At 39.9% G+C, this 20,503-nt stretch overlaps 1 protein-coding gene across 4 annotated transcripts; it reads right to left on the minus strand.

Moving 5' to 3' along the window:
• Positions 1-1,711: 1,711 nt before the first annotated feature.
• On the minus strand, positions 1,712-14,661 carry FBXO5 (F-box protein 5). 4 transcript variants are annotated; one of them, XM_060283888.1, is made up of 6 exons: positions 14,400-14,661; positions 10,859-11,018; positions 8,272-8,989; positions 6,783-6,873; positions 5,657-5,839; positions 1,712-4,937 (listed from the first exon to the last, which is right to left on the minus strand). In XM_060283888.1, exons 3-6 carry the CDS (start codon positions 8,952-8,954, stop codon positions 4,686-4,688), a joined length of 1,209 nt encoding a protein of 402 aa, XP_060139871.1. In that variant the 5' UTR covers positions 8,955-8,989; positions 10,859-11,018; positions 14,400-14,661; the 3' UTR covers positions 1,712-4,685. The 4 variants fall into 4 exon arrangements, with proteins under 4 accessions (XP_060139871.1, XP_030708985.1, XP_030708984.1 ...); XM_030853125.2 differs by lacking the exon at positions 10,859-11,018; XM_030853124.2 differs by lacking the exon at positions 10,859-11,018 and having other exon boundaries at positions 13,933-14,661.
• Between the last annotated feature and the right edge of the window lie 5,842 nt (positions 14,662-20,503).

Below are 20,503 nucleotides of genomic sequence, written 5' to 3' on the forward strand. Positions count from 1 at the left end.
GAACCTTGGTAAAGGCAAGCAAGGCTTTAGTGCTAATATGTGAATACAGTATTTACTCCAGTGAAATATGACAAGGAGAACGCTCACAAAAGACCAATGCATATGAATACATTGAGATTTTAGCAGAAACCCTAGAACATAATCTCCACCATCATAAGTGATAACAGATCTACTACAGAGCTGCCAAACCTGAACTTTCTTCATTAAAGTCCTCAATGAAGTAGCATTTGCCACTAAATGGTACCAGTTGGTCCCAGCACCGTGTTAGGGGGCCAGGAGTGACTCTGAGAAGTCAGACTGCTCACTGGCTTAACCGGAGAAGCCACGTAAAGGAAGTCATTTTGGAGACTAGCTCCCAGTAGAGACCATGTGTGACCAGGTTCAGCTCAAGTGCCCTTCTGAATGTGGTCATGTGTTCTTGTCACAACTTGAACCACCTAAGGGATCTTTTGACATAAAATTTATTTAGATTCAATCCATAAAACATATAGGGTCTCCCTGGATGCCAGAATACAAACAAAGAAGTTTTAGGAAGCTTTAAGCCAGTACTATGATTTTCTGTAAAAAAAAATGAATCGTTAAAAAAAAATACCGTATGTATCACAGTCACCATGAAAATAGTAACATCTATAAGTTACTCATTATACTCCTTCTGTAGCAGACTTAAAATAGTCCATTTTGGTGATCATACTAGTCCCAAACTTATTTTGGTCTGGGAGTATGTGTTCTTTATTCAGAGACATTCTACACAGATGCAAGACGGCTTAGCCTCCTGTACTTAACATTAGTGTTGATTCCAGGCCGAGAAATTATACATCTCAGAGTCCTGGGGAAGCCTTGACCTTCTTAATATTAATTAGTATAGCTAACTGAAGGTTGTGATGAAAGACTTCTGTTCATCTTTCTCTTGTCCAAGGCTCCTAGAAAGGTGTGCCCACTTTGTATGAGTTGTCTATTGTTGCATAAGGAATCTTCCTCAAACTTTGGGGCTTAAAACAAAAAAGTTATGATCTGGGGTGGGCGCAGGAATTTGGGAGCAGCTTAGTTGGGTGACTCAGTTTGTACTCAGGATGTTGACAGGGACTGAAGTCTGAAGGCTGGACTGGAGCTGGAGGACCTGCTTTCCAGAAGACTCACAGACTTGGCAATTGGGAGGAAGCCGTTTTGCATTTTACAGAGAACTCGGTTCCCCACAGTGTGGGCCTTTCTATAAGCTGCTCACAATGGACTTTGCCCCAGTGGGTGATGAGAGAGAGAAAGGGAGGTGGAAATCACCATGTCTTTTATAACCTAGTCTTGGAAGTGACACGCCATCACTTCTGCTGTGCTCTATTAGTCATGTAGACCAAACCTGAGGCAGTGTAGGAGATTACACACAGTTGTAAATACCAAGAGGTTGGCATTATTGGGGGATATTTTAAAGGCTATTCTATTCAACACTTTGCTGGAGGTTTAAGACAGTATAATATGGCAAGAAAAAGAAATAAAAGGCATATAGACTGTAATGGAAGAAATAAAACTGTCTTTACTTTCAGAAGACACAGATCATCTACATAGAAAATCCGATAACTAATTGAGTTTAGCAAGGTTGTAAGCCACAAGTTCAGTCAATTACATTTCAATATATTAACAATAATCAAAAATTGAAATTAAAGACACCATGTACAATAGCATTAAAATATAAAACATTTAGGAATAAATCTGACATAAGATGTGCAAAACATGACGCTTAAAAGACAAAACATCGCTAACAGAAATTTTAAAAAATGTAAATAAATGGAATAACTGCGTACACAGGTTGGAAAACTCAATGTTGTTGAGATGACAATTCTCTCCTCCTAACCTAATCCAATAGATTAATAGGTTCATTGCAATCTCAATCAAAATACCATTATGTATTTTTGTAGAAATTGTCAAGTTAATTATAAAATTTATGTAGAAATGCAAAGGACCTACGATAAACAACTTAGAAAATATTTTTTGTGAAATAAAAGAAAAAAGGACTGTCACTACTTCATTTTAAGACATAAAGCTAGTTATCAAGGCAGTGTGGTTTTGGAGTTCGAGAGACAAATAGGTCAATTCAACAGAATAGAGTCCTGAAATAGTCCCCCATGTTTATGTAAAACTGATTTTTGACCAAGATGAAAAGTCGTTTCAGTAAAGAAAGGATATGTCAACAAATGATGCTGGAACAAGCGGACACTCATTTCAGTAGATACCTCCCACTATGTTCCAAATGTAAACTGCAAGTGGATCATAGACCTAAATGTTAAATTTAAAACTATAAAGCTTCTAGAAGAAAACATAGGAGAAAGATATATATGCTCTTAGGATAGGCAAATTTCTGAGATGTAACACCAAAAGCATGATGTATTAAAGACAAATAATTGATAATTTATACTTGATCAAAAATAAAAACTCTTCCAGACACTAGGAAAATGAAAGACAAGACACACCCTGATAAAGCACTTGTACTCAGAGTATATACTCTCACATATCAATAATAACACACACACACACAAATCATTTGATAGACACTTGCCCAAAGAAAATGTATGATGGCAAATAACAATGCCAAACATCATTAGTTATTAGGGAGATGTAAATTAAAACCATGACATACTGCTACATACACATTAAAATGGCTAAAATTAAAGACAGACTATACCAAGTGCTGATGACCACATGAGATAAATGGGATGCTCATACACTGCTGGTGAGAATGTAAAATGGTACAGCCACTTTGGAAACATTTTGGTATTTTCTTAAGAAGTTAAACATACACTGACCATATAATCCAAAAATTCCACTACTAGATATTTACCAAGAGAAATGAAAGAACACCACTTGCAAAGACTCATATACAAATGATTACAGCACCTTCATTTCTAATAGCAAAAAACTGGGCAAAAAATCCAAATGTCCAACTACCAGGGTGAACATACATATGAACAAACTGGTATATCCAATAGTATATTGCTTAAGAAACAGGGATGAACTACTGGTACACACAAAATGGATGAATCTCAAAGTAATGTTCTTTGAAAGTAGTCAGACAAGTAACACATAATTATTTCATTTATACAAAATTCTAGGAAAGGCAAACCAATCTACAGTGACAGATCAGTGATTGCCTGGGGACTAACAGGAGGGATTACAAATAAGCAGGAAAAACCCGGTGGATGATGGTAATATTCATTACCTTCGTTCCAGCAATAATGATGGCTTCATGCACGCATATGTCAAAACATCAAATTATACACTTTAATATTTTTTGTCTGTCAATTTACATCAACAAAGCTTAAGCAAACCTGTGTTAATTTTATTGGAGGTTCTACTCCATTAGACAAAAGACACACCCACAAACCCACTTGAGATAAATCCTCTTAGGTTTCTGCTGAGATCAAGGGCAAAGCCCTTAAGCTTCTGTGAGGACCTACTGACTGAGAGCACCTGTGTGGCCCACCTTTAAGTCTATGCCTTTGGTAGATCTGAATTAAAACTCTTTAATTCCTCCATATCTGTAATTGAAACCAAAATATATTCAACTTTAGAATTAAGGAATAAAAAAAAAAAAGTCCTTATCCTGGGCTCTTATTAGCACAAAAGCTCTGATTGCAGTCAAAGACAACATTTTATTCTACATACTACTTTTAATCTTTCTAGTATAGTTTTATATATTTCTTTTGTGGCTGTTTAAGCCATACAGTTTAACTGTCTTAGTGATGAGTGAATTAATACACCAGTATTCCTCAAAGAGTGTTTTATGGTCCTCCTGTATTGAACCATCCTGAGATGCTTATTTCAAGACCCAACTACACAACTACTAGGATACTAGGTGGGGAGAAAACTGGAATAGAGCCTGGAACAGAGCCTGGTAATCAATCTCACAAGGTCCTCAGATAAGCAGACAAAGACCCACTCAATGCCTTCACACATACCAGGCAGTGTCCTACAGCTTCTTATTTCAGCTGTTTCTAAGTTTAAAATGTTTAAATAAAAGACTCACATTATTTATTACGCTTGTGACAATTTTATTCATAACAGGAGAAAAATTTATTTACATGTATATACAAAAGACATTTATTTTCTTACTCTGGCACATAAAAAATACAGAAATATTTACATATGTACAAAATATTAAAACATACAAACCTTACGAAAAACGAAAAGCAAGATTTCACAAAAGATACTTTTTTGGGAAATACACACACTGAAAAAGAGGTTCAAGAAAGGTGACAAAACATTTAAATTAACAGACACCAGAAGCTGATATTTCAATAGGTATTATTAATTTGGTAAAGCAAATAAATTGTCTCAAATGCTAATGGATGGTAAAGAAGATTTACATTTAAGATTGTCCAGGTAAAATTACATGGTCCTCCTTTACCATAAAATCGAGACAATTTTATTTTACCTCTGAATCACAATCATCAGAAAAAGTTTTTCTTAAAATATTTAAATTTTCTGATTTAGATTGAGAATTTTGAATTTTTTCACATTAAATTGTAAAATATTTTAAGAGTTTGTGTATCCTCTCTTCTCACTGAGGGAAAAAAAACCCATGTACTACACTGATTTCAACATAAAATTGAACATCATAGTACATTTATTTTTTTAAGTTAAAACCTAACATTTTCTAACTAACCTTCAAGATCACTTACAACTGATTTATTAAGAGATCACAGTCGTCGTAAATTCTTCTTGCTTTTCTTAGTACCAGGCAAAGGACCCATTTTATAACTGGCTTTTAGGGGCTTGCCATTTGAACAGTCTTCAGTGGTATGATAATTACACAGGCACCTTGTGCAATAATCAAATCCACAGCCTTCTCGTTTACAGGTTGCCCGTTGTAAATAACAATCGTATTTTGCAGGTGAATTACAGCGAATACAGGCTTTGAGGCTCTCATTCTTTTTCAAAGTTCTGGCAGCCTAGAAAGAAGAAAATCCATAAACAAATTTTAGTAAGGACTGAATGTAATTTAGTTACTCAAAACAAGTGCACCTCTGTGCCTTCCCCAATACATGTATAAAGCACTAATGTCACAACTCCCGCCTTTAAGGAGCTTTCTGTTCAACAGGTGAGAAACCACTGTCAACTGATCCAGTGGCTATTTCCTAATGCTACAAACATGCTCTTATTCATAAATGCTACTCACACATCAATGCAGAACTTAAACGTCACCTTTTCTGTGAAATCTTCCTGGAGTCACTCAGGAGTTGGTTGCTCTTTCACCTCTAGTTCTACTTTTTTAAAAACACCTATCACATCATATGGCATTTATCTTTATATTGCTATGAAGGTTACCATGTTTCCATATCTATGCGGTGCCTGATAAAATTGACTTCTTGCTTAGCTCTCTTCATCAGTTATTAAAGGCAGTAATTGTGAAACGTAGTATTTAACAGTTTTATAAATAAAACTTCAAAATCAAGGTTTTTCCTTATTCTCTTTGCGTTTCCAAATTAGATCTCAACAACATTGAACTGTCATAAACAATGCCAAATGATATCTATTATTTTCGGCATAGAAAGACATCTCTGTGTACTCCCCTAATTTGATTAGTTGAGTTATAAATGGTTTTCTTACTCTAAATCCTTTTAACAATAAATGTCCCATGTTTCTAATTTATTAATAAACAAAAAATTACCTCAGAGAATTCACTGTGTCGACTGTAAGTAGAACCTTTCTGATCACCTGGATCAGGTAACTTGGTTTGAGCTTCTTTTTTGGGGAGAGTCTGGGTGGCTGACTTTTGCACAGATACTAATGGGGTTCTGAATAAAACATAGTCTCTGGTTGAAGCGTGTGGTGAAAACTTAATGTTCTTTTCCTAATTAAAAAAAAAAGTTTTAATAGGATTAAAAAATATTCTCCTATATTCTCAACAATTAGGAATTTTTATTATGTTTTACATGTTGTACATGTAAAAGGGGCAAATGAGAATATAAAGGATTTATTCCTGCATCCAAATTACCTGCATGTGCTTAAACACAGCCACCCACAAATATTCACACATTTAAGGCCTAACAACTAAGCTGTTGAGTGAAACTGCAAATCAGAAATTGTGAGAAAGCGCTTTACACTCTTAGTATGTAGCATTTAATACATGATTTATAAAGCACTACCACTAGAACAAAAGGTCATTCTCCCCATCCACCAGTAGATGGCAACAGTCACTGTTTAAGTGTCCCCTCAGTGCTATGAATGGATCCAAAACAATCTTTTGGAATAGAAAAGTTTCCATTAACACCAGCTTATACATCAAGAAACTGAACTTGGAGAATTTAAGCAATGCTTGTCTAAAGCTATACAGCTAGTAAGCAGCAGCACCAAAATCTGGACCTAAGTCGGCCAACTCCTAGGCCTGAAATTTTAATCATGTGTTGATCTTTATTCTCAGAAACATCTCCGAAGTTACTAAGTATTTGGTAAAGTAAATGAATTCGTTTCCTGCATTAAGAATCTTCAATATGTAGATAATTACTGTTTATTTGTTAACAGCTAAACTACAAATGGCAACCAAGCTATATGGTCAACTCTCACTGAGATCTGAGTAGTTTTCCCTTTATCTTCGGACATTTCCTTTCATGGAGAACCCAAGAAATAAACGACTGGGTTGGGATCCCATCCCCTTTATCTTTGAATTATTTTAATGAGTTATGAATGTAAAGGATTTCCAGATCATCTGTTATCCTTGCTATTTCCCCCTCCAATTTCAAAGGTAAAGAGCACTAGCTGTTATATTTTAAAATTAAAACAACTGCAAGACTTACGGTAATTCTTTGTATTGCTTTATTGTACAATTGCAATGCCCCCTTATCATCTTCTAGAATCTTCTTCCAAGTTGTGCTCACTTTAGACACACTGGAAAAGTAAATGATTATAAAGGAAACAATTAAAGCACCACAAAGAGCTAAGATGACTATATTACAGAAACATTAACAGTGCAAAAAAGAAATTTCTATTTGCAGTGCTTCTCAAACCCGGCTATACATTGGAATTGCCTGAGGTACGCACTTGAAGATTTAAGGATGGGGCTTCCCTGGTGGCGCAGTGGTTGAGATTCCGCCTGCCGACGCAGGGGACACGGGCTCGTGCCCCGGTCCAGGAAGATTCCACATGCCCCGGAGCAGCTGGGCCCGTGAACCATGGCCACTGAGCCTGCGCGTCCGGAGCCTGTGCTCCGCAACGGGAGAGGCCACAACAGTGAGAAAGATTTAAGGATGGCCCATGCCTAGTCACTTGGGTTTAACTGATCTAAAATGGGGCCAGGGCGCTGTATTTATTTAAAAGCTCGCCATCAAGTAATCCTAAGTGGATCCAGGCTTAAGAACCACTACACTTTGTACTTCATTTTCTCACAATATCCACAAATATCAAATAAGAAGCCCCACTGTATATATGGCACCATCTTGGTTATTTATTAACATTAGACAAATTTCAAAGAACTTGAGGACACACTGCTATTAGTAGAAATCAATTTAAAAACTCCATTTTGCTAACAAAAATGTTGTGAGGTTGATTATCCCTCAAGAAGCTAGCCAATAATAAAAATCAATCCTTACTTATGTCTGTTTTGCTTCACCTATATTTCATGGACCAGTGTAAAGTAACACAAAGAGTACCTCTAAAAAATTTTTCAAAAAGCCAAAAATGAACCCAGTTGAGCTGGAAGCAATCTAATCCAATAGTCTGGATAATCATCTTAATTCTCAGTTACCTCATCCTAACAGGTTTCCTTTGGTGGAATGCGAAAGGGTGGTCAGTATAAGGTTTCTAAGAAATAGTAATAATCAGACCCATTTGTGGGTTTCTGTATTTTCATCACTCTCAAATTTGAAAATGGCCTAAAAAGAACAGAAATTATTTCATACTTTCAAGTGTGACAAAAATCATAATGCCTATTGGACCTGTACACCAGACCTAGGCTCTTGTTTTATAGTTAAGACTAAAAGATGGAGTTTACGTATGAACAATTTCAGACCAAAAGGAACAAAGATCCCAATCTCACAGAAATAGTTTTCTAATAGCATAAATATGAAATTTGAAATAACTGGATTAAATGCATACTTTAAAAATTATCTTTCTTTCCTCCTAGTGACACATAAGTAGTAAAATACCAGCAACCAGACAAAAGTCATCACTTCAATTAAAAACAGTGCACGACTACCGTACTATGTCTTTGCATGAGTTGGTGGTACTGAGCCATCTAACAAAAATGTTCATGGATTATATTAAGGACCACAAAGCAACAATACTTACTTGATTAAGTCCATATCACTGAGCTGTGTCAAAATATTTCCTAAGAGATGTTTGAGTCCCCTTCGAAAGAGTTCACTGAGAATATCTACACAGTCTAGGCCCATTTTCCTGCCAATTATATTCTGTAGTCTAAAATTTCCACTGGATATAAATTCCTTGAGCTTCTCCCAATCTATTTTAGGATTTCGTTTACAATTTTTTTTTAATGTTGAACAAACCACTTTTTCAAAATGAAGAGCCGGCAGCAAGTTTTTGTTGGGATATTGGTCTGGGCTTTGTGTCCGTAGCAGGCAAGATTGTGGACTGTCACTGAAATTTTCCACCAGGGGAAGGCTACTGTCTTCATGTTCATTGAGGCCACTTTGCTGGGAAAATGAAGAGTAGCCACTGTCTTCATAAGGTCCACTGGTCTCTAGTTCTTCTATGTCATTTGAACTCTGAAGTGTTTGCTGTACATGTAGATTTTCCTTATTATGCAAGGGCTTGCTCTCAGTTTCAAGTTCTACAATCCTGGGGCTCACAATCGGTGACCCAATATCTGATAACCTTTCATAGTCTTTAATGAAGTCTTTATAAGAACCTTCCAAATTCGCAGTAGTGTAGGAACCTTGTCTTCTACTGTCATCAGGCTTTACCGGTTTAATTCCAGAATGAACATGGTTATAGTTAAAATCACACTTCATTTTGACAGAGACAGTGGAACTTTCTTCTTTACAACCTACAAAAAGAACATAACATATTTACTTCCTAATGGCAAAATTTCCACATATCCCTACTTCTAAATTTGGGATATAGAGACTTAATTACTTTGCATTCTCTCAGCACTGGATACTGCCTATGTAGCTGTGAAATTGTCCAAGTTCAATATGAGAAAACATTACTAAAACCTTATAAAAGTATATACATCTTACTCTTGAGGGGGTACCTTCAGTACAGACTGGTTTTAAATCTGTATAACTCTACCATCTGACTTTTAGAGTCATATCTGAGTGGAAAGTAGTGACAAAAGGGACTATTTAATAAATATCTGTGCTTATGGAACAAATAAGGAAGTGTGATGCACCATGAGCGGGGTATGAGATAAGAAATATCCTTATAGAAATCAAATATTTCTAGAGAAATATGGTCAAGACAATGGAGGAGGGGACTGCCAAAATAGTTTTGATAAAAGTAGCAAAAAATTTTGTATATTTAAATGTTAGTTTAGCAATTATTATAAGCCTTACAATAATGAATCAAGAAATCTATAGGTAGCTTGGAGAAAGGACTGAAAAGGCAATAAATTTAATCATTTGAATGTTAACCGTACTACTGAGTTTTTGGGCCAGATAATTTTGCTGGGGGCTGTCCTGTGCACTGTAGGATGTTTAGCAACTTTTAGCCATTTGATGCCATTAGCAGCCACTATTCCCTAGTCAGGACAATAAAAAATGTCTCCAGTAACCACTTATTGGAGTGTGGGGAAGCCAACAGAGGCCAAATTTCCCCCATTCCTTAGGTGAGAACCACTGCTTTAAAGGATGATTAGAATTTCTGTCAGGCAGTAGAGACTGGGAAGGAATGGGTTCAAGAAAATTGCTTAGCATTTCTGAAGGCAGAGTATATGGATGGTAAGCGCTTCTAATGTACTCCCCCATCTACTATACCCCCTGCAAACCAATCACAGGTAGGTAAAAATTTACCCTATAAGTAAACGTAGGTACGTAAGTACAGCATCTGTTCATATTAATTTTACTGTTTTTACTTAGAACCTCCAAGTACTAAAGGACACCTTGATAGCAAGTAACCTTGTAGGTAGAGACACTCTTTTAATTAGGTTTAAACTAAGAGTTCAGGGGCATAAAAGTAAATAAACCCCCAATTAACCCTAACTCTAGAACAAATTATACTGAGTGGTTCTCTTCTACTCAGAAGAGTAAAAAATTCCAAGAGATTTTTATTTTTGCCTCAAGTAAAGAATTAAGTATGATTTACACAGGACTACATTTTATCTGAGAGGATAAAAAAGAAGCCACCAACAAAGACACACCTTTTACTTTGTTTAGTTGCCTAAAGGGAAGAGGCCTGAAACTGTACTTCAGAAACTCAAAATTCTTTTCAAAAGCATTCTTCCTCTGCTGTCTTTAGAACTTAGTTACTGGGAGACTATCCTATAGAACCCCTTTCATCCAACATTGTTCTTTGGATATGGACAGTTCTTTAAATTTAGAGCTAATAATGATTCAACTACCTTATTAAGTGTTTAGAAGTTAATTTCCAGTGTGTTTCCAAACACTTGGTTCTCACAACCTTTTGAGGTAGAATGGAGAGGCATTATTATTTACAGTTAAGAACACTGAAGCTTATCTAAGTAACTTGCCTAAGATTTGACAGGTAGTTAAGAGGGACAGATTATTCTTCACTGTAAATTCACTGTTCCATCCATTATCTCATCTGGGAAGTAAGATGAAGAGCATTAAAAAAAAAAAGCATAAAAGTATAGACTTATGGACTTTGGGTTATAATTTAATACTACATTATTTACATTGTTGCTCAAATTGTTCCAGCTTTTGCCATTCTAAGTTCATGTTCATTTGACATTCCTTACTTTTTGGCACTACACAAGATGCTCCACGATCATCTTGTATTTTTCCTGTTCCAGCCAGAAAATCTGTTATTTCTCCAAGGAACTTTGGTTCCTTTCATTGGTTCCAAAATCTGGATGCTGGTTGTAGATTTAGAGTGTGAAGTTTATACTGCAAAATAAACTGAATACCATCTTTTATTTAAAAAAGGAAGCTGAAAGACTGTAAAAAGCTAATTCCATGTTTTTTAACTAGTTCAGTGCTTCCCCATGACCAAGCCAAATGCGCCTAAACAATTTGGGAAATGTAATTGATCTGATATTACCCTGGAAGGAAAAAAAAGTATCACACGGTTCTGTGACCTCTTGACTCAGACAGATGAGGGTTAAGAGTCTAGTTCTGCCACTTCATTCATTTATCCAATGCCTCTTTAGTGACAGGGTGTGGAGTAGAAAAGAAACTAGTCATGCAAAATCATTTGGAGGTGAAATCCTGACACCTGAAAGCCTTGTGAAAAACCAGACAGAGGTGGACACTGGAAGGACAAGTGTTGAGCTTTCAAGGAGGAGGAAGGCCTGCAGGGCTGTGACTTTGTGAGCTAGGGGAAGAATTGCTTGAAAATGAAAGTTGGAGAGGTACAGTATGCTCTATAGGATTTTTAGGGTATACTGGCTTTTATTTAGTGTGTAAAAAAGAGCCTTTGAGGGGTTCTAAGTAGAGACATTTGGTTTACGTCAAAAAAAAAAAAAAAAGATGGGCAACTGTGGAAAATGGATAGTAGGAAGATTCAAGTGAAAGCAGGGAGGCTAGTTGGAGGTGCCTATCACAGGAGTTCAGAGAGTTGGGTACCTGAGACTCAGATGGCCGCAGCAGAAATAAAGATAACTGGATAGATCTGAGATCTTTTTAGAAGGATAAAGTCAAGAGAGGTTGGGGATGTCCTGTATTAGATGTGGATGATGAAGGAAAGGGGAGTAAAGAATACCCTGGGGTTTAAATCTTGAGCATCTCAGGTACAAAAAACTAACAAACAAACAAAAAACTAAGCAAGCTTCCTCATTTATAAAATGCAGGTAAGAAAACCAGCCAAACTGGATTAAATGTATGGAAGAGTCCCTGTCACTTATAGTTTAATAAATAAAACTTATTTTCACCATATTATTTTTGTAAGCCAAATCTCTTCATATTCTTTATACTGTAAATCACGAACATTTTAAAAGTAGCAAAATGCATTCTACACAGACCTATGCATTTCAGATTATTATATACTTTCCCTAGGAATCATATCCGACTTCAAATGAAAATCCTTGCTCAGCCTTTTGACTAGTTTTGTAACCTAGAACGCTGAATTAGTCTTTCAGTTTCTTTAAAATGGAAATACTAATGTCTACCTCAGAGTTGATAACATTCTTAAAACCTTAGTTACCCACTCAACAATCCAATCACGAGAAAGTGGTATGATAGTTAACCATACAAAGTTTGACCTTCCATTTGACCTTCCAATGTAGATGTGACGTGTCATATTACAATAGTTAAAAAGATTACAGTGTTCAGAATTAAAAATCTTTCCCACTATCCCAATGCTAAATAATCAAGTTCTACAATCTCCAGTACCTATAAGATAACCAGCATGTGCCCAACACTAATTAGGCATGGCAAGTCCTTAAAAATTTAAGAGAGCCCCAAGGCCTGCCGCCATCAACTGCAAATCAGCCATAATCCCTGAGAGAAAAGTTTAGAAAAGCCTACTTTCAGAAGTAATGGAATGCAATAGATTTTTAATTTCATTTCCTCAAATTTGTAAATATGGAAAAAAAATCCAGGGACCAGCAAATATTCTCGTGAGGGGCAAGGTAGTAAAGACAACTGGAATTAAGCAACCAAAAATATCCCTTCTTAGACCCACCAAGCTTCAGAATTTCAGAGGGGCTCAAGATTCAGGGTTTTCTAGAAACAGACTTAACCTGTTAAAATATTTTTTGAGTTTTCTACATTTCTTTTCTAAAGAAAGGGGCACTTTTCAGTGATGACCAAATATACAATATCAAGTTGCTAATTTCTAAAATTCTTGGTCATTTCTGAGGTAAAATGAATGCATCTGGATCTCTTTTAGGAGACAGCAACAAAGAGGATAAAAAAGTCAGCGTTTATCCGAGTGCCTTCCATTCCACCCAAGAGGTGGAATAAAAGACTGGTTCCTCAGGAGCGCGGGGAAAAAAGATAACTGATTCTTCACTTCTCAAATCTGCTTCCCAAATTCTTCAAGACCGTCTCAATTTGGACAAATTCAGGGTTTTGTATTAAAAAGTGCCTTTCTTCCTCCCTCCTTCTGACTCCAGGCCTTGAGACTGAGTCACTGGGTAAAGGGAAAAAAGGAGAAACTGAACATTTTTGGTTGGACGTCCCAGCAGAGCCTGGCCCGATGAGGGGGCCCTGCATTTGGCGGGATTGGGTTGGGGGGAACCCTGGAAATCCCGAGGGGTCGGAGGGGTGGCCCTCAGGGCGCGGGCCGGCGGAGGAGGCGGGAGATAACAGCGAGCACGATCTCCCGCGCCCGCCAGGAAGGCTGAGGTGACGAAAACCGGGGGGAACTGACTTCCGACCCGGGGGTGCGGGGCACACGGGGAAACGGGGCACAGAAGCGGGGGTCGGGCCACTGGTCGGAGGCTACGGGCCACCGGCTCGCGGGCCCTGTCAGAGCCGCAGCCCCGGGGTGGGGGAGGGGAAGGAGGGGCGTCTGGCGCCCGGGCCGGCGGGGTGGAGGTCGGTGGCCCTGCGCGAGGAGAGAGGGCCATCGGGGAGGCCGCGACCCGCACCTCCTCGGGAGCAGGCGCCCAGCTACGCGTGCACGGCGGGACCCGGGCCCGCCATCCCGCCTCGGCACCTCTTCCCCTCCCCGGACCCCTGCCTTCTCCCTCCCGGTCCCGGGACCCCCCGCCGCCGCTGCCGCCGCCGGCCGCCCGAGGCCCAGCGACGGGCCCCACGGCCGGATGCGGGAGCGCGTCGGGTCCGGGGCGCTGTCCCCCGTCTTCCCCCCCCCTCACTGGGCACCCCTTCTGGAAGGCGCACCCCGCTCGCACTCTCTCCTCTCACCCACCGTCCAAGGAGCGAGGGCGCCCGGCGGCTGTCAGGACGCCGTAGCTGCAGCGGCAGGAACCGGAGGGCGGCCGTGGGGAACAGCTGCAGGGGCACCGGCTCATGCCAGGGCAAGTGGGTTCCGCCTCAGGTGAGGGAGCTGCGCCCACGGCAGAGAAACGGGCCACCCGCTTCTCAGCTCTAGCTTCTAAAAGGCGCCAGCTGGTACTTTTAAAATCTTTGAATTTGGTGCCCAAATCCGCACGGCCCAATGGGGCGCGCCGCTCGCACGCGCGCTCCAATGGGAAGGCGGCGGGAGGGGGTGCCCTCACCCACGCCCAATTGGAGGCTGCCGAGGCGGGGCCGGGCCGCCAGGCCCAACCTCCTTCTTCCCCGGCGGCTCCGCGCGTCCGGAAAGATGCTGAGGCAGGGGGCGGGACCTCGGAGCGCAGGGAGACCACTGCCGGGCCGCACGTGGAGGGAGCCTACCACGCATGCGCGCTCCCGCCACGCTTCCCTTCGGCGTCTGGAGAACGGGCCTCCTGCGGGTCCTAATTTCATCCTGAAGGCAGCTTCGGCTTCTGTCTGAAGATCTCCGCTGGGTAGAAAGGGTAGCCGACTTTCTCCGGTCATCTCACAAGCGGGAGTTTGGTGAGTAGCCACTGTGGTCGTTCGGGAATGCAGACTTTCCGGAAGAGGAGCCCTCCCCCAGCCCTACTTAGCCCGCCTCTCTAGGATTTAGGCGCGCTCCTCTCTTCTCCTAGTTTCGCCCCACCCCCGGCTCAGCGCTTTCGCGCAGGCGCTTGTGGCGGGCGGTAGCTGTGCTGTTGGCGGGTTGGCGCTTGCGCGCTGGGGTCCCCCGCGTTTCTGTTTGGGGGGCGGAGAGCTTGGGGCCGCGGTGGGTGGGGCTGCGTCCCTCCCGGCACGTGGAGCTGGTCCCGCTGACGTGGTGCGGGGAGACCTGGGCCCGCATCTCCCAGGAGCCTTCCGGAGGGGCTGAGGCTGGGACGTCATTTCTTCTTGTAAGCGTGTTTTTATTTTCAACCACTGTTCCCCCGCCACCACTGCTTTGTTACGGACGTTTAGTTTATTAAATCTACTGTACTCGCACACAGTAGTCCTTGCTCTAGAATGAATGAAGCAATCAGTCATCTTGCCCTGGGAGTTCCCATTTCCACACCCTAGGACCGAAGGCTCCTGGCCTGATTTTCTAGTGATGGAGGAAACGGAGGAAGTATTAATTGTTAAGTCTTTTATGACAAGTTGTACCATATAATTTGTCATGCTGAACTTTTCACTCTCTGAATGTGTGCTTTAAGTGGTGACGTTGCAGTCCCCCGACCCAGCTTTTGGTCACAACACAGTGACGCTACAGGAGGTGAGCTCCCCAGAGTCCGAATCCCTGTCTTTGGCAGTTTTCCCTCTTTCTTTTGCTTTTCTGCAGCCTCGGGGAGAGTTAATAGTTGGCTTGTGGTAAAGCGCTCAAATTGTGGTCAAGTCCTGCGTGAAGCAGGGCCGGGATCAGGATGAATCATGCAAGTGCTGAGTGGATCCTGTCTTTAGGTAAAATTTTCGATAGTTCATGTTTTTTTGCGTTAATTTTTATTTTTCAGAATGTTGCATTAAATTAGTATTTTTCTGGGTTGCTGAAATTTTTGGCATCCCCTTAAATTTTTGCACCTGAGTCATGTTTCTCACCAGGCCCTGGTGCTAGGTCCTGCAGACATAGGGTTGAAAAGACAAAAAGTCCTGTTCTTCAGGGAGTTTACTTTCTAATGGGAAAGAAGTTCGCAATTAACAATTTCATTGAATGAAAGAGGAATATAAAACAACATAAGGGGGTAGAGAATGGGCAGTAGGGTCAGGGTTAAGGACTTTGGGTGCTCAGGAAGGTTTCTGAGGCTTTGGACCAAGATCCGAATGTTCAGCTGGCAATGCAGAGATCTGCATAGTAAGCAGAGGAAAGAGACTGAAGGCACATAGCTTCTTCCAGGGCTAGAAGGAAGTCTAGAGCCTACAGAGCAAAAGACTGTAGGAGGTGAGGTCAGATAGGTAGAAGCCAGATCCTGTAGGACTTGGTTAACTGTTGGAGGAATGTTAGCAAGGGAGTGATTTGTTGAATGAATATTAAAGCGATGGTAGCATTTTTATCTACTAGGCACTTTGTAAAATTAGCCTTTAATTCTCCCAATAACCTTAGGGTTTTCATTTTCTGATTGTGCTTAAAAGTGTAAGTTCATTCCCACAGAACCACCAGTCTTAGGATAAGTCCATGTACTTTCCTCTTTCCTCTGTGTTATACTGAGGAGTAATAGTACTTGTGGGAGGCTTGATTGCTTATAAGTACGTTTTCATATTACTTTCCCTTTTGACCTCAGAGATCATCTTTATTCACCTTTTTTATTTTTAGATGCAAATATGTGAAATTTGAGGGGAGGGGGGTTCTCATTAAATTAATTGAGCACCTGGACTACAACCTTTGAATCTTAACCACAGCTTAAAAGGTATGCTCCAGCAGTTATTTTTAAAATTTATTTTCAGAAAAAGGCTAAGATATTGGAAAAACTAAAATTACTATCGTAATATAAGGTAATATAAAGAGTGAAGCATGTTTTATTGCATGGTGGAATAGTTTGTTAGTCTTTTTCTTTAGGCTTATTAAGTTATTTAATATTGATTTTAACTATTAGAGCTTTAATTATGTTGAAATATTATTCTTAACTGAGAGTTAACTTTAACTTTTTCAGTAGGTTCATGAGCACCTGTTAGTTTCATTTTTAGTGAGAAATTTAGAAAGGGATATTCTGAATTTTACTGGATGTCAACAGATATATGTACCTCTTTTTTTCTACAAATCAGTATCAATCAGAATTGCTGAGTTTTTAGGTGCAAAATGAAGCGCAGAGAGAATTGCCCTTATTCTCACCAAATCCTTATTGCAGATCTACAGCATGCAAGGCATCCTGGAAATGTCTGGAAATAATTGGGACGTGGTACCTGCCCCTTTGCTTCCTATCTGGGCCAGCCACCTAATAGACGTAGATGCTCAGTAAATAATTTTGAATAAAAAGCATCATGAGTACAGGGGGGAGGAGATAAGGTGTACAAAATACAGCTGTGAACACTGGATGAGTCAAATATGTCTAGTTACCGTGGGAATTTTTATAGAACAGCGGAGTTACTGCTGTATGCCAGGATGAGATTACTCTGTAGGACAGGGTTTCTCAACCTCAGCACTACTGACATTTTGGGCCAGAGAATTCTTTGCTGTGGAGGCTATGCTGTGCATAGTAGGGTGTGTAGCAGCAGCCTTAACCTCTAACTCCCCCTGCCCCCCCACCCCAAGTTGTGATAACTGTCTCCAAACATAGCAACGTATCCCCTGAGAAGTGAGGTTGCCTCTAGATGTGAACCTTTGCTGTTGGGGATGTCTTTTAAGGGAATGGGAAGGAGAGGGGCCTTCCCCCTGGCATAGGAACGAAATGGGGCAAGCTTAAGTGCAGGAGGATTTATCAAGAAAAATTAATTTGATGTGACATAAAGGGGTGGTGTGTAAAGTGGGCTAATATGAAAGGATGCTGGGTAGGGATACGGATGTGCTGCGTGCATACTTCAGAGTTGGAGTTTTATTTGGGAGGCAGTGGGAACCTATTAAGTTGTTGAGTAGAAGGGTGACAAGATCAGAGCCTTGCATTTTAGGAAGATGAATCTGGCGGTTATGTATGTGTGACCCGAATTAGAGTTAGGATGCAGGGGACTATTAAAGTAGTCCGGGAGAAGCAATTGTGGACCACAGTGGTGATAACGGAATCAGTGAAGTTTAGGGTATTTAGGAGAGTAGGCATTGGAGTAAACTGCATATAAGGAAGAGGAATCGAAGATGACTACAATTTAATTTTGAGAGAGGGAGAATGGTAGTGCCGTGAAAGAAACTGAGATCACACAACGAGAAACGGGTTATAGAGGAATATGATGTTTCATTTTAGACATAGTGATTTTTTATTTATACATCTTTAAAATTTCCATTCTGGCTGAATGAGTTTTGATTTACTGATGTTGTAGGCCATTTTGAAATGAAGTTCAGTTTTGGTTCTTCCTGAACAATACACCAGATTTCTAGACAAATAATTTTAGATCTAACTGCCTTTTAGACATCTTTTTAGTGCCATGAAGTTAGGTGTTGAAGAGACAAGAATGAACAAAACAGTTTTGTCCACTAATGAAATGATGTGAAAGGGTTAATAATACATTCCATTTCCTGACCACCCTTTCCCTTTTCCTTATTACGCACACAAACCTGAGACAGGAGGAACCCAGTGAGTTTACTGCCTTGCCATAAGTGTTTTCATACTGTTGTGTAAAGGGCTGTGGAATACTAATGAAGAGCAGTTGACTGCATAGGTGCAAAAGTTCCCTTTGGGTTGGACCTTGAAGTCTGTGGAGGTAATTATGTGTTTTAGGAAGAGAGTGCAGGGAAGGCAAAGGCAGGTGGGAGCGACATTGGGTGCTTTATAATTCAGGTAGCTGTGTAGATGCATGGTTTGTGCAAACAGCTACAAAGTTCTAAGGCCCTTAAAATGTTAGACGTAGGGTTCTAGTAAGCTTCATGCCAAAATTGTTGCTCTATTCTTACCTTTTCCTGGGTTCCAAAAATTACATTTGATCATACAGGAATAACTAATTTAGATTAGTGAAGTGTAAGCCAATGTCAGTTCACAGACCAGAATTTGTCAGTTACTCCACAGGTGTTCATAAGGCACATGGTGATACATATCTTAAAGTTATATTGTTAACACTACCAAAGTATTATGATAATTTTTTTCTAACCAACTGTGATGTTCTAATGGGCAGGAAGTTTGAAAATTGACGGAAGGTTCTTTCCCACCTTCATTAGTACAGCTCTCACACTTTCTTTTCCTGTGGTGCAGAGAGGGAGGGACTGGAGAGGGATGGGGACAGAATGAGTAGACTTTTGGCTCTCCCTTGTTCACAGAATGAAATACAACATTCGAGACCTTTCATAATCTCAGTGCAACTTTTCTAATTATTACCTGTTAGAGGAGGTAAAGAGAAATTGAATAACAGTATACTGTAATATTTAATAACGTGTAGCTATGTCCCTTTCATTCAAAAAGGAAACCAAAAGACCCAAGGGGAAAGTGGTAAATCTGGGAGACACAGGCTTGCATTGCGCCTTGTGCTCAGTGATGATGACTGCTGAATGCCGCGTCTTGCTGCATTCTTGAGTTGCTTAGGTCACTAAGAGGGGCATTCATCAGCTGTTCCTGTGAAGGCAGAACAGAATGGCTTTCCTGAGCAGAACATTACAGGGTAGAGGGATACTCTTCAAATTAAAATTCTCTGATGTATCTGATAACCTTTGGCCAGCTTAAATTCTTAACTGTCTTCAATGGTTTTTCTACACCTCCCTTTTAGAGCAATAAGGTGAGAAATTATCAATATAAAATTACTCTGAAATTTAGCACATGCTGGGGCTTTAAAGGGAATTTGGCTAATAAATGTTGACTTAAAGAGGAAACAACTGCCTGACAATAATGTACTTTTGAATTTATGTAGTACGTTTATAAAAATTAATACTGTTGACTCAAACACATGAAAAAATGTGCAGTTTTGAGAGTTAACTAAATGTCTCCTAATACTTTAACATTTCAATCATATAACCTTAATAGTGAAATCACTTTTGTTTCTCTCGAAATCCTACCTTGTTGTAACTACCATAAATTTGACATTTATTCATCATCCACTAGGTAGAGCTCTTCATAATTGTAGTTCTTCGTTTACCTCATGTTTTCAAAATATTCTTGAGCCAGCATTTCTAGCTTTTCTCACTTTCTTTATGGGGTAACTGACATGTCCTGTTTCTTTTCCTTTTTTGTAGTTAAACAGCTTGAATTTATGACTGCTTTTTGCAGTGAAGCACACACCATGGGAGAACCATGGGGGGGGGTCTATTTCTCAAGCACACTACTTTATTTGCTGTTGCTCTCAACACCAAGACGTCTTTTACCAGCTGTGCAGCTTCAGGCAGACATTCCTGTGCTCTCCTTCCCTCTCAGGCTCAATTCTCTGAAGTCAGGCTTATCAGAAAAAAGCTAATCATAACTAGGATTGCCAGGGAAAAAAGAAAAACTTTTTAAATGTTATGATAGAAAAAAGACTATACCGATTTAGCTTTAAGCTCACTTTCAACAAATTCTTATTTCACAAGGGTGAAGTCATTTTTTAGCGAATCTAATACATCTTAGCATATCAGAGCATTCAGGCTGGCTTACTTAACTGTATATTTTAATGGCAAAAATGCCAAGTCACAGGAAAGGGAAGGACTATGCAAAACTAACCTAGTCTTAAGCTCTTAACTTCCAGTTTGCAGGAACTACTGTGACTTGAGGAACAAATGACGTGACCCATAATAGTCTCGCCTTCTCAAATGAAAATTCAGTGCAGTGTCATGAAAAAAAGGGGGCAGCGTTTGGCAGGGCTGTTCTAGAATAAGGGAAATTTAAGCAATATAATCACGTATTCCCATCTGTGATTCTTAATTGGATCCTGGTTTGAAGAAGCCAGTTAAAACA

The sequence above is a fragment of the Globicephala melas genome, chromosome 14 (genome assembly GCF_963455315.2).
Source record: "Globicephala melas chromosome 14, mGloMel1.2, whole genome shotgun sequence".
Classification (NCBI taxonomy): Eukaryota; Metazoa; Chordata; class Mammalia; order Artiodactyla; family Delphinidae; genus Globicephala; species Globicephala melas.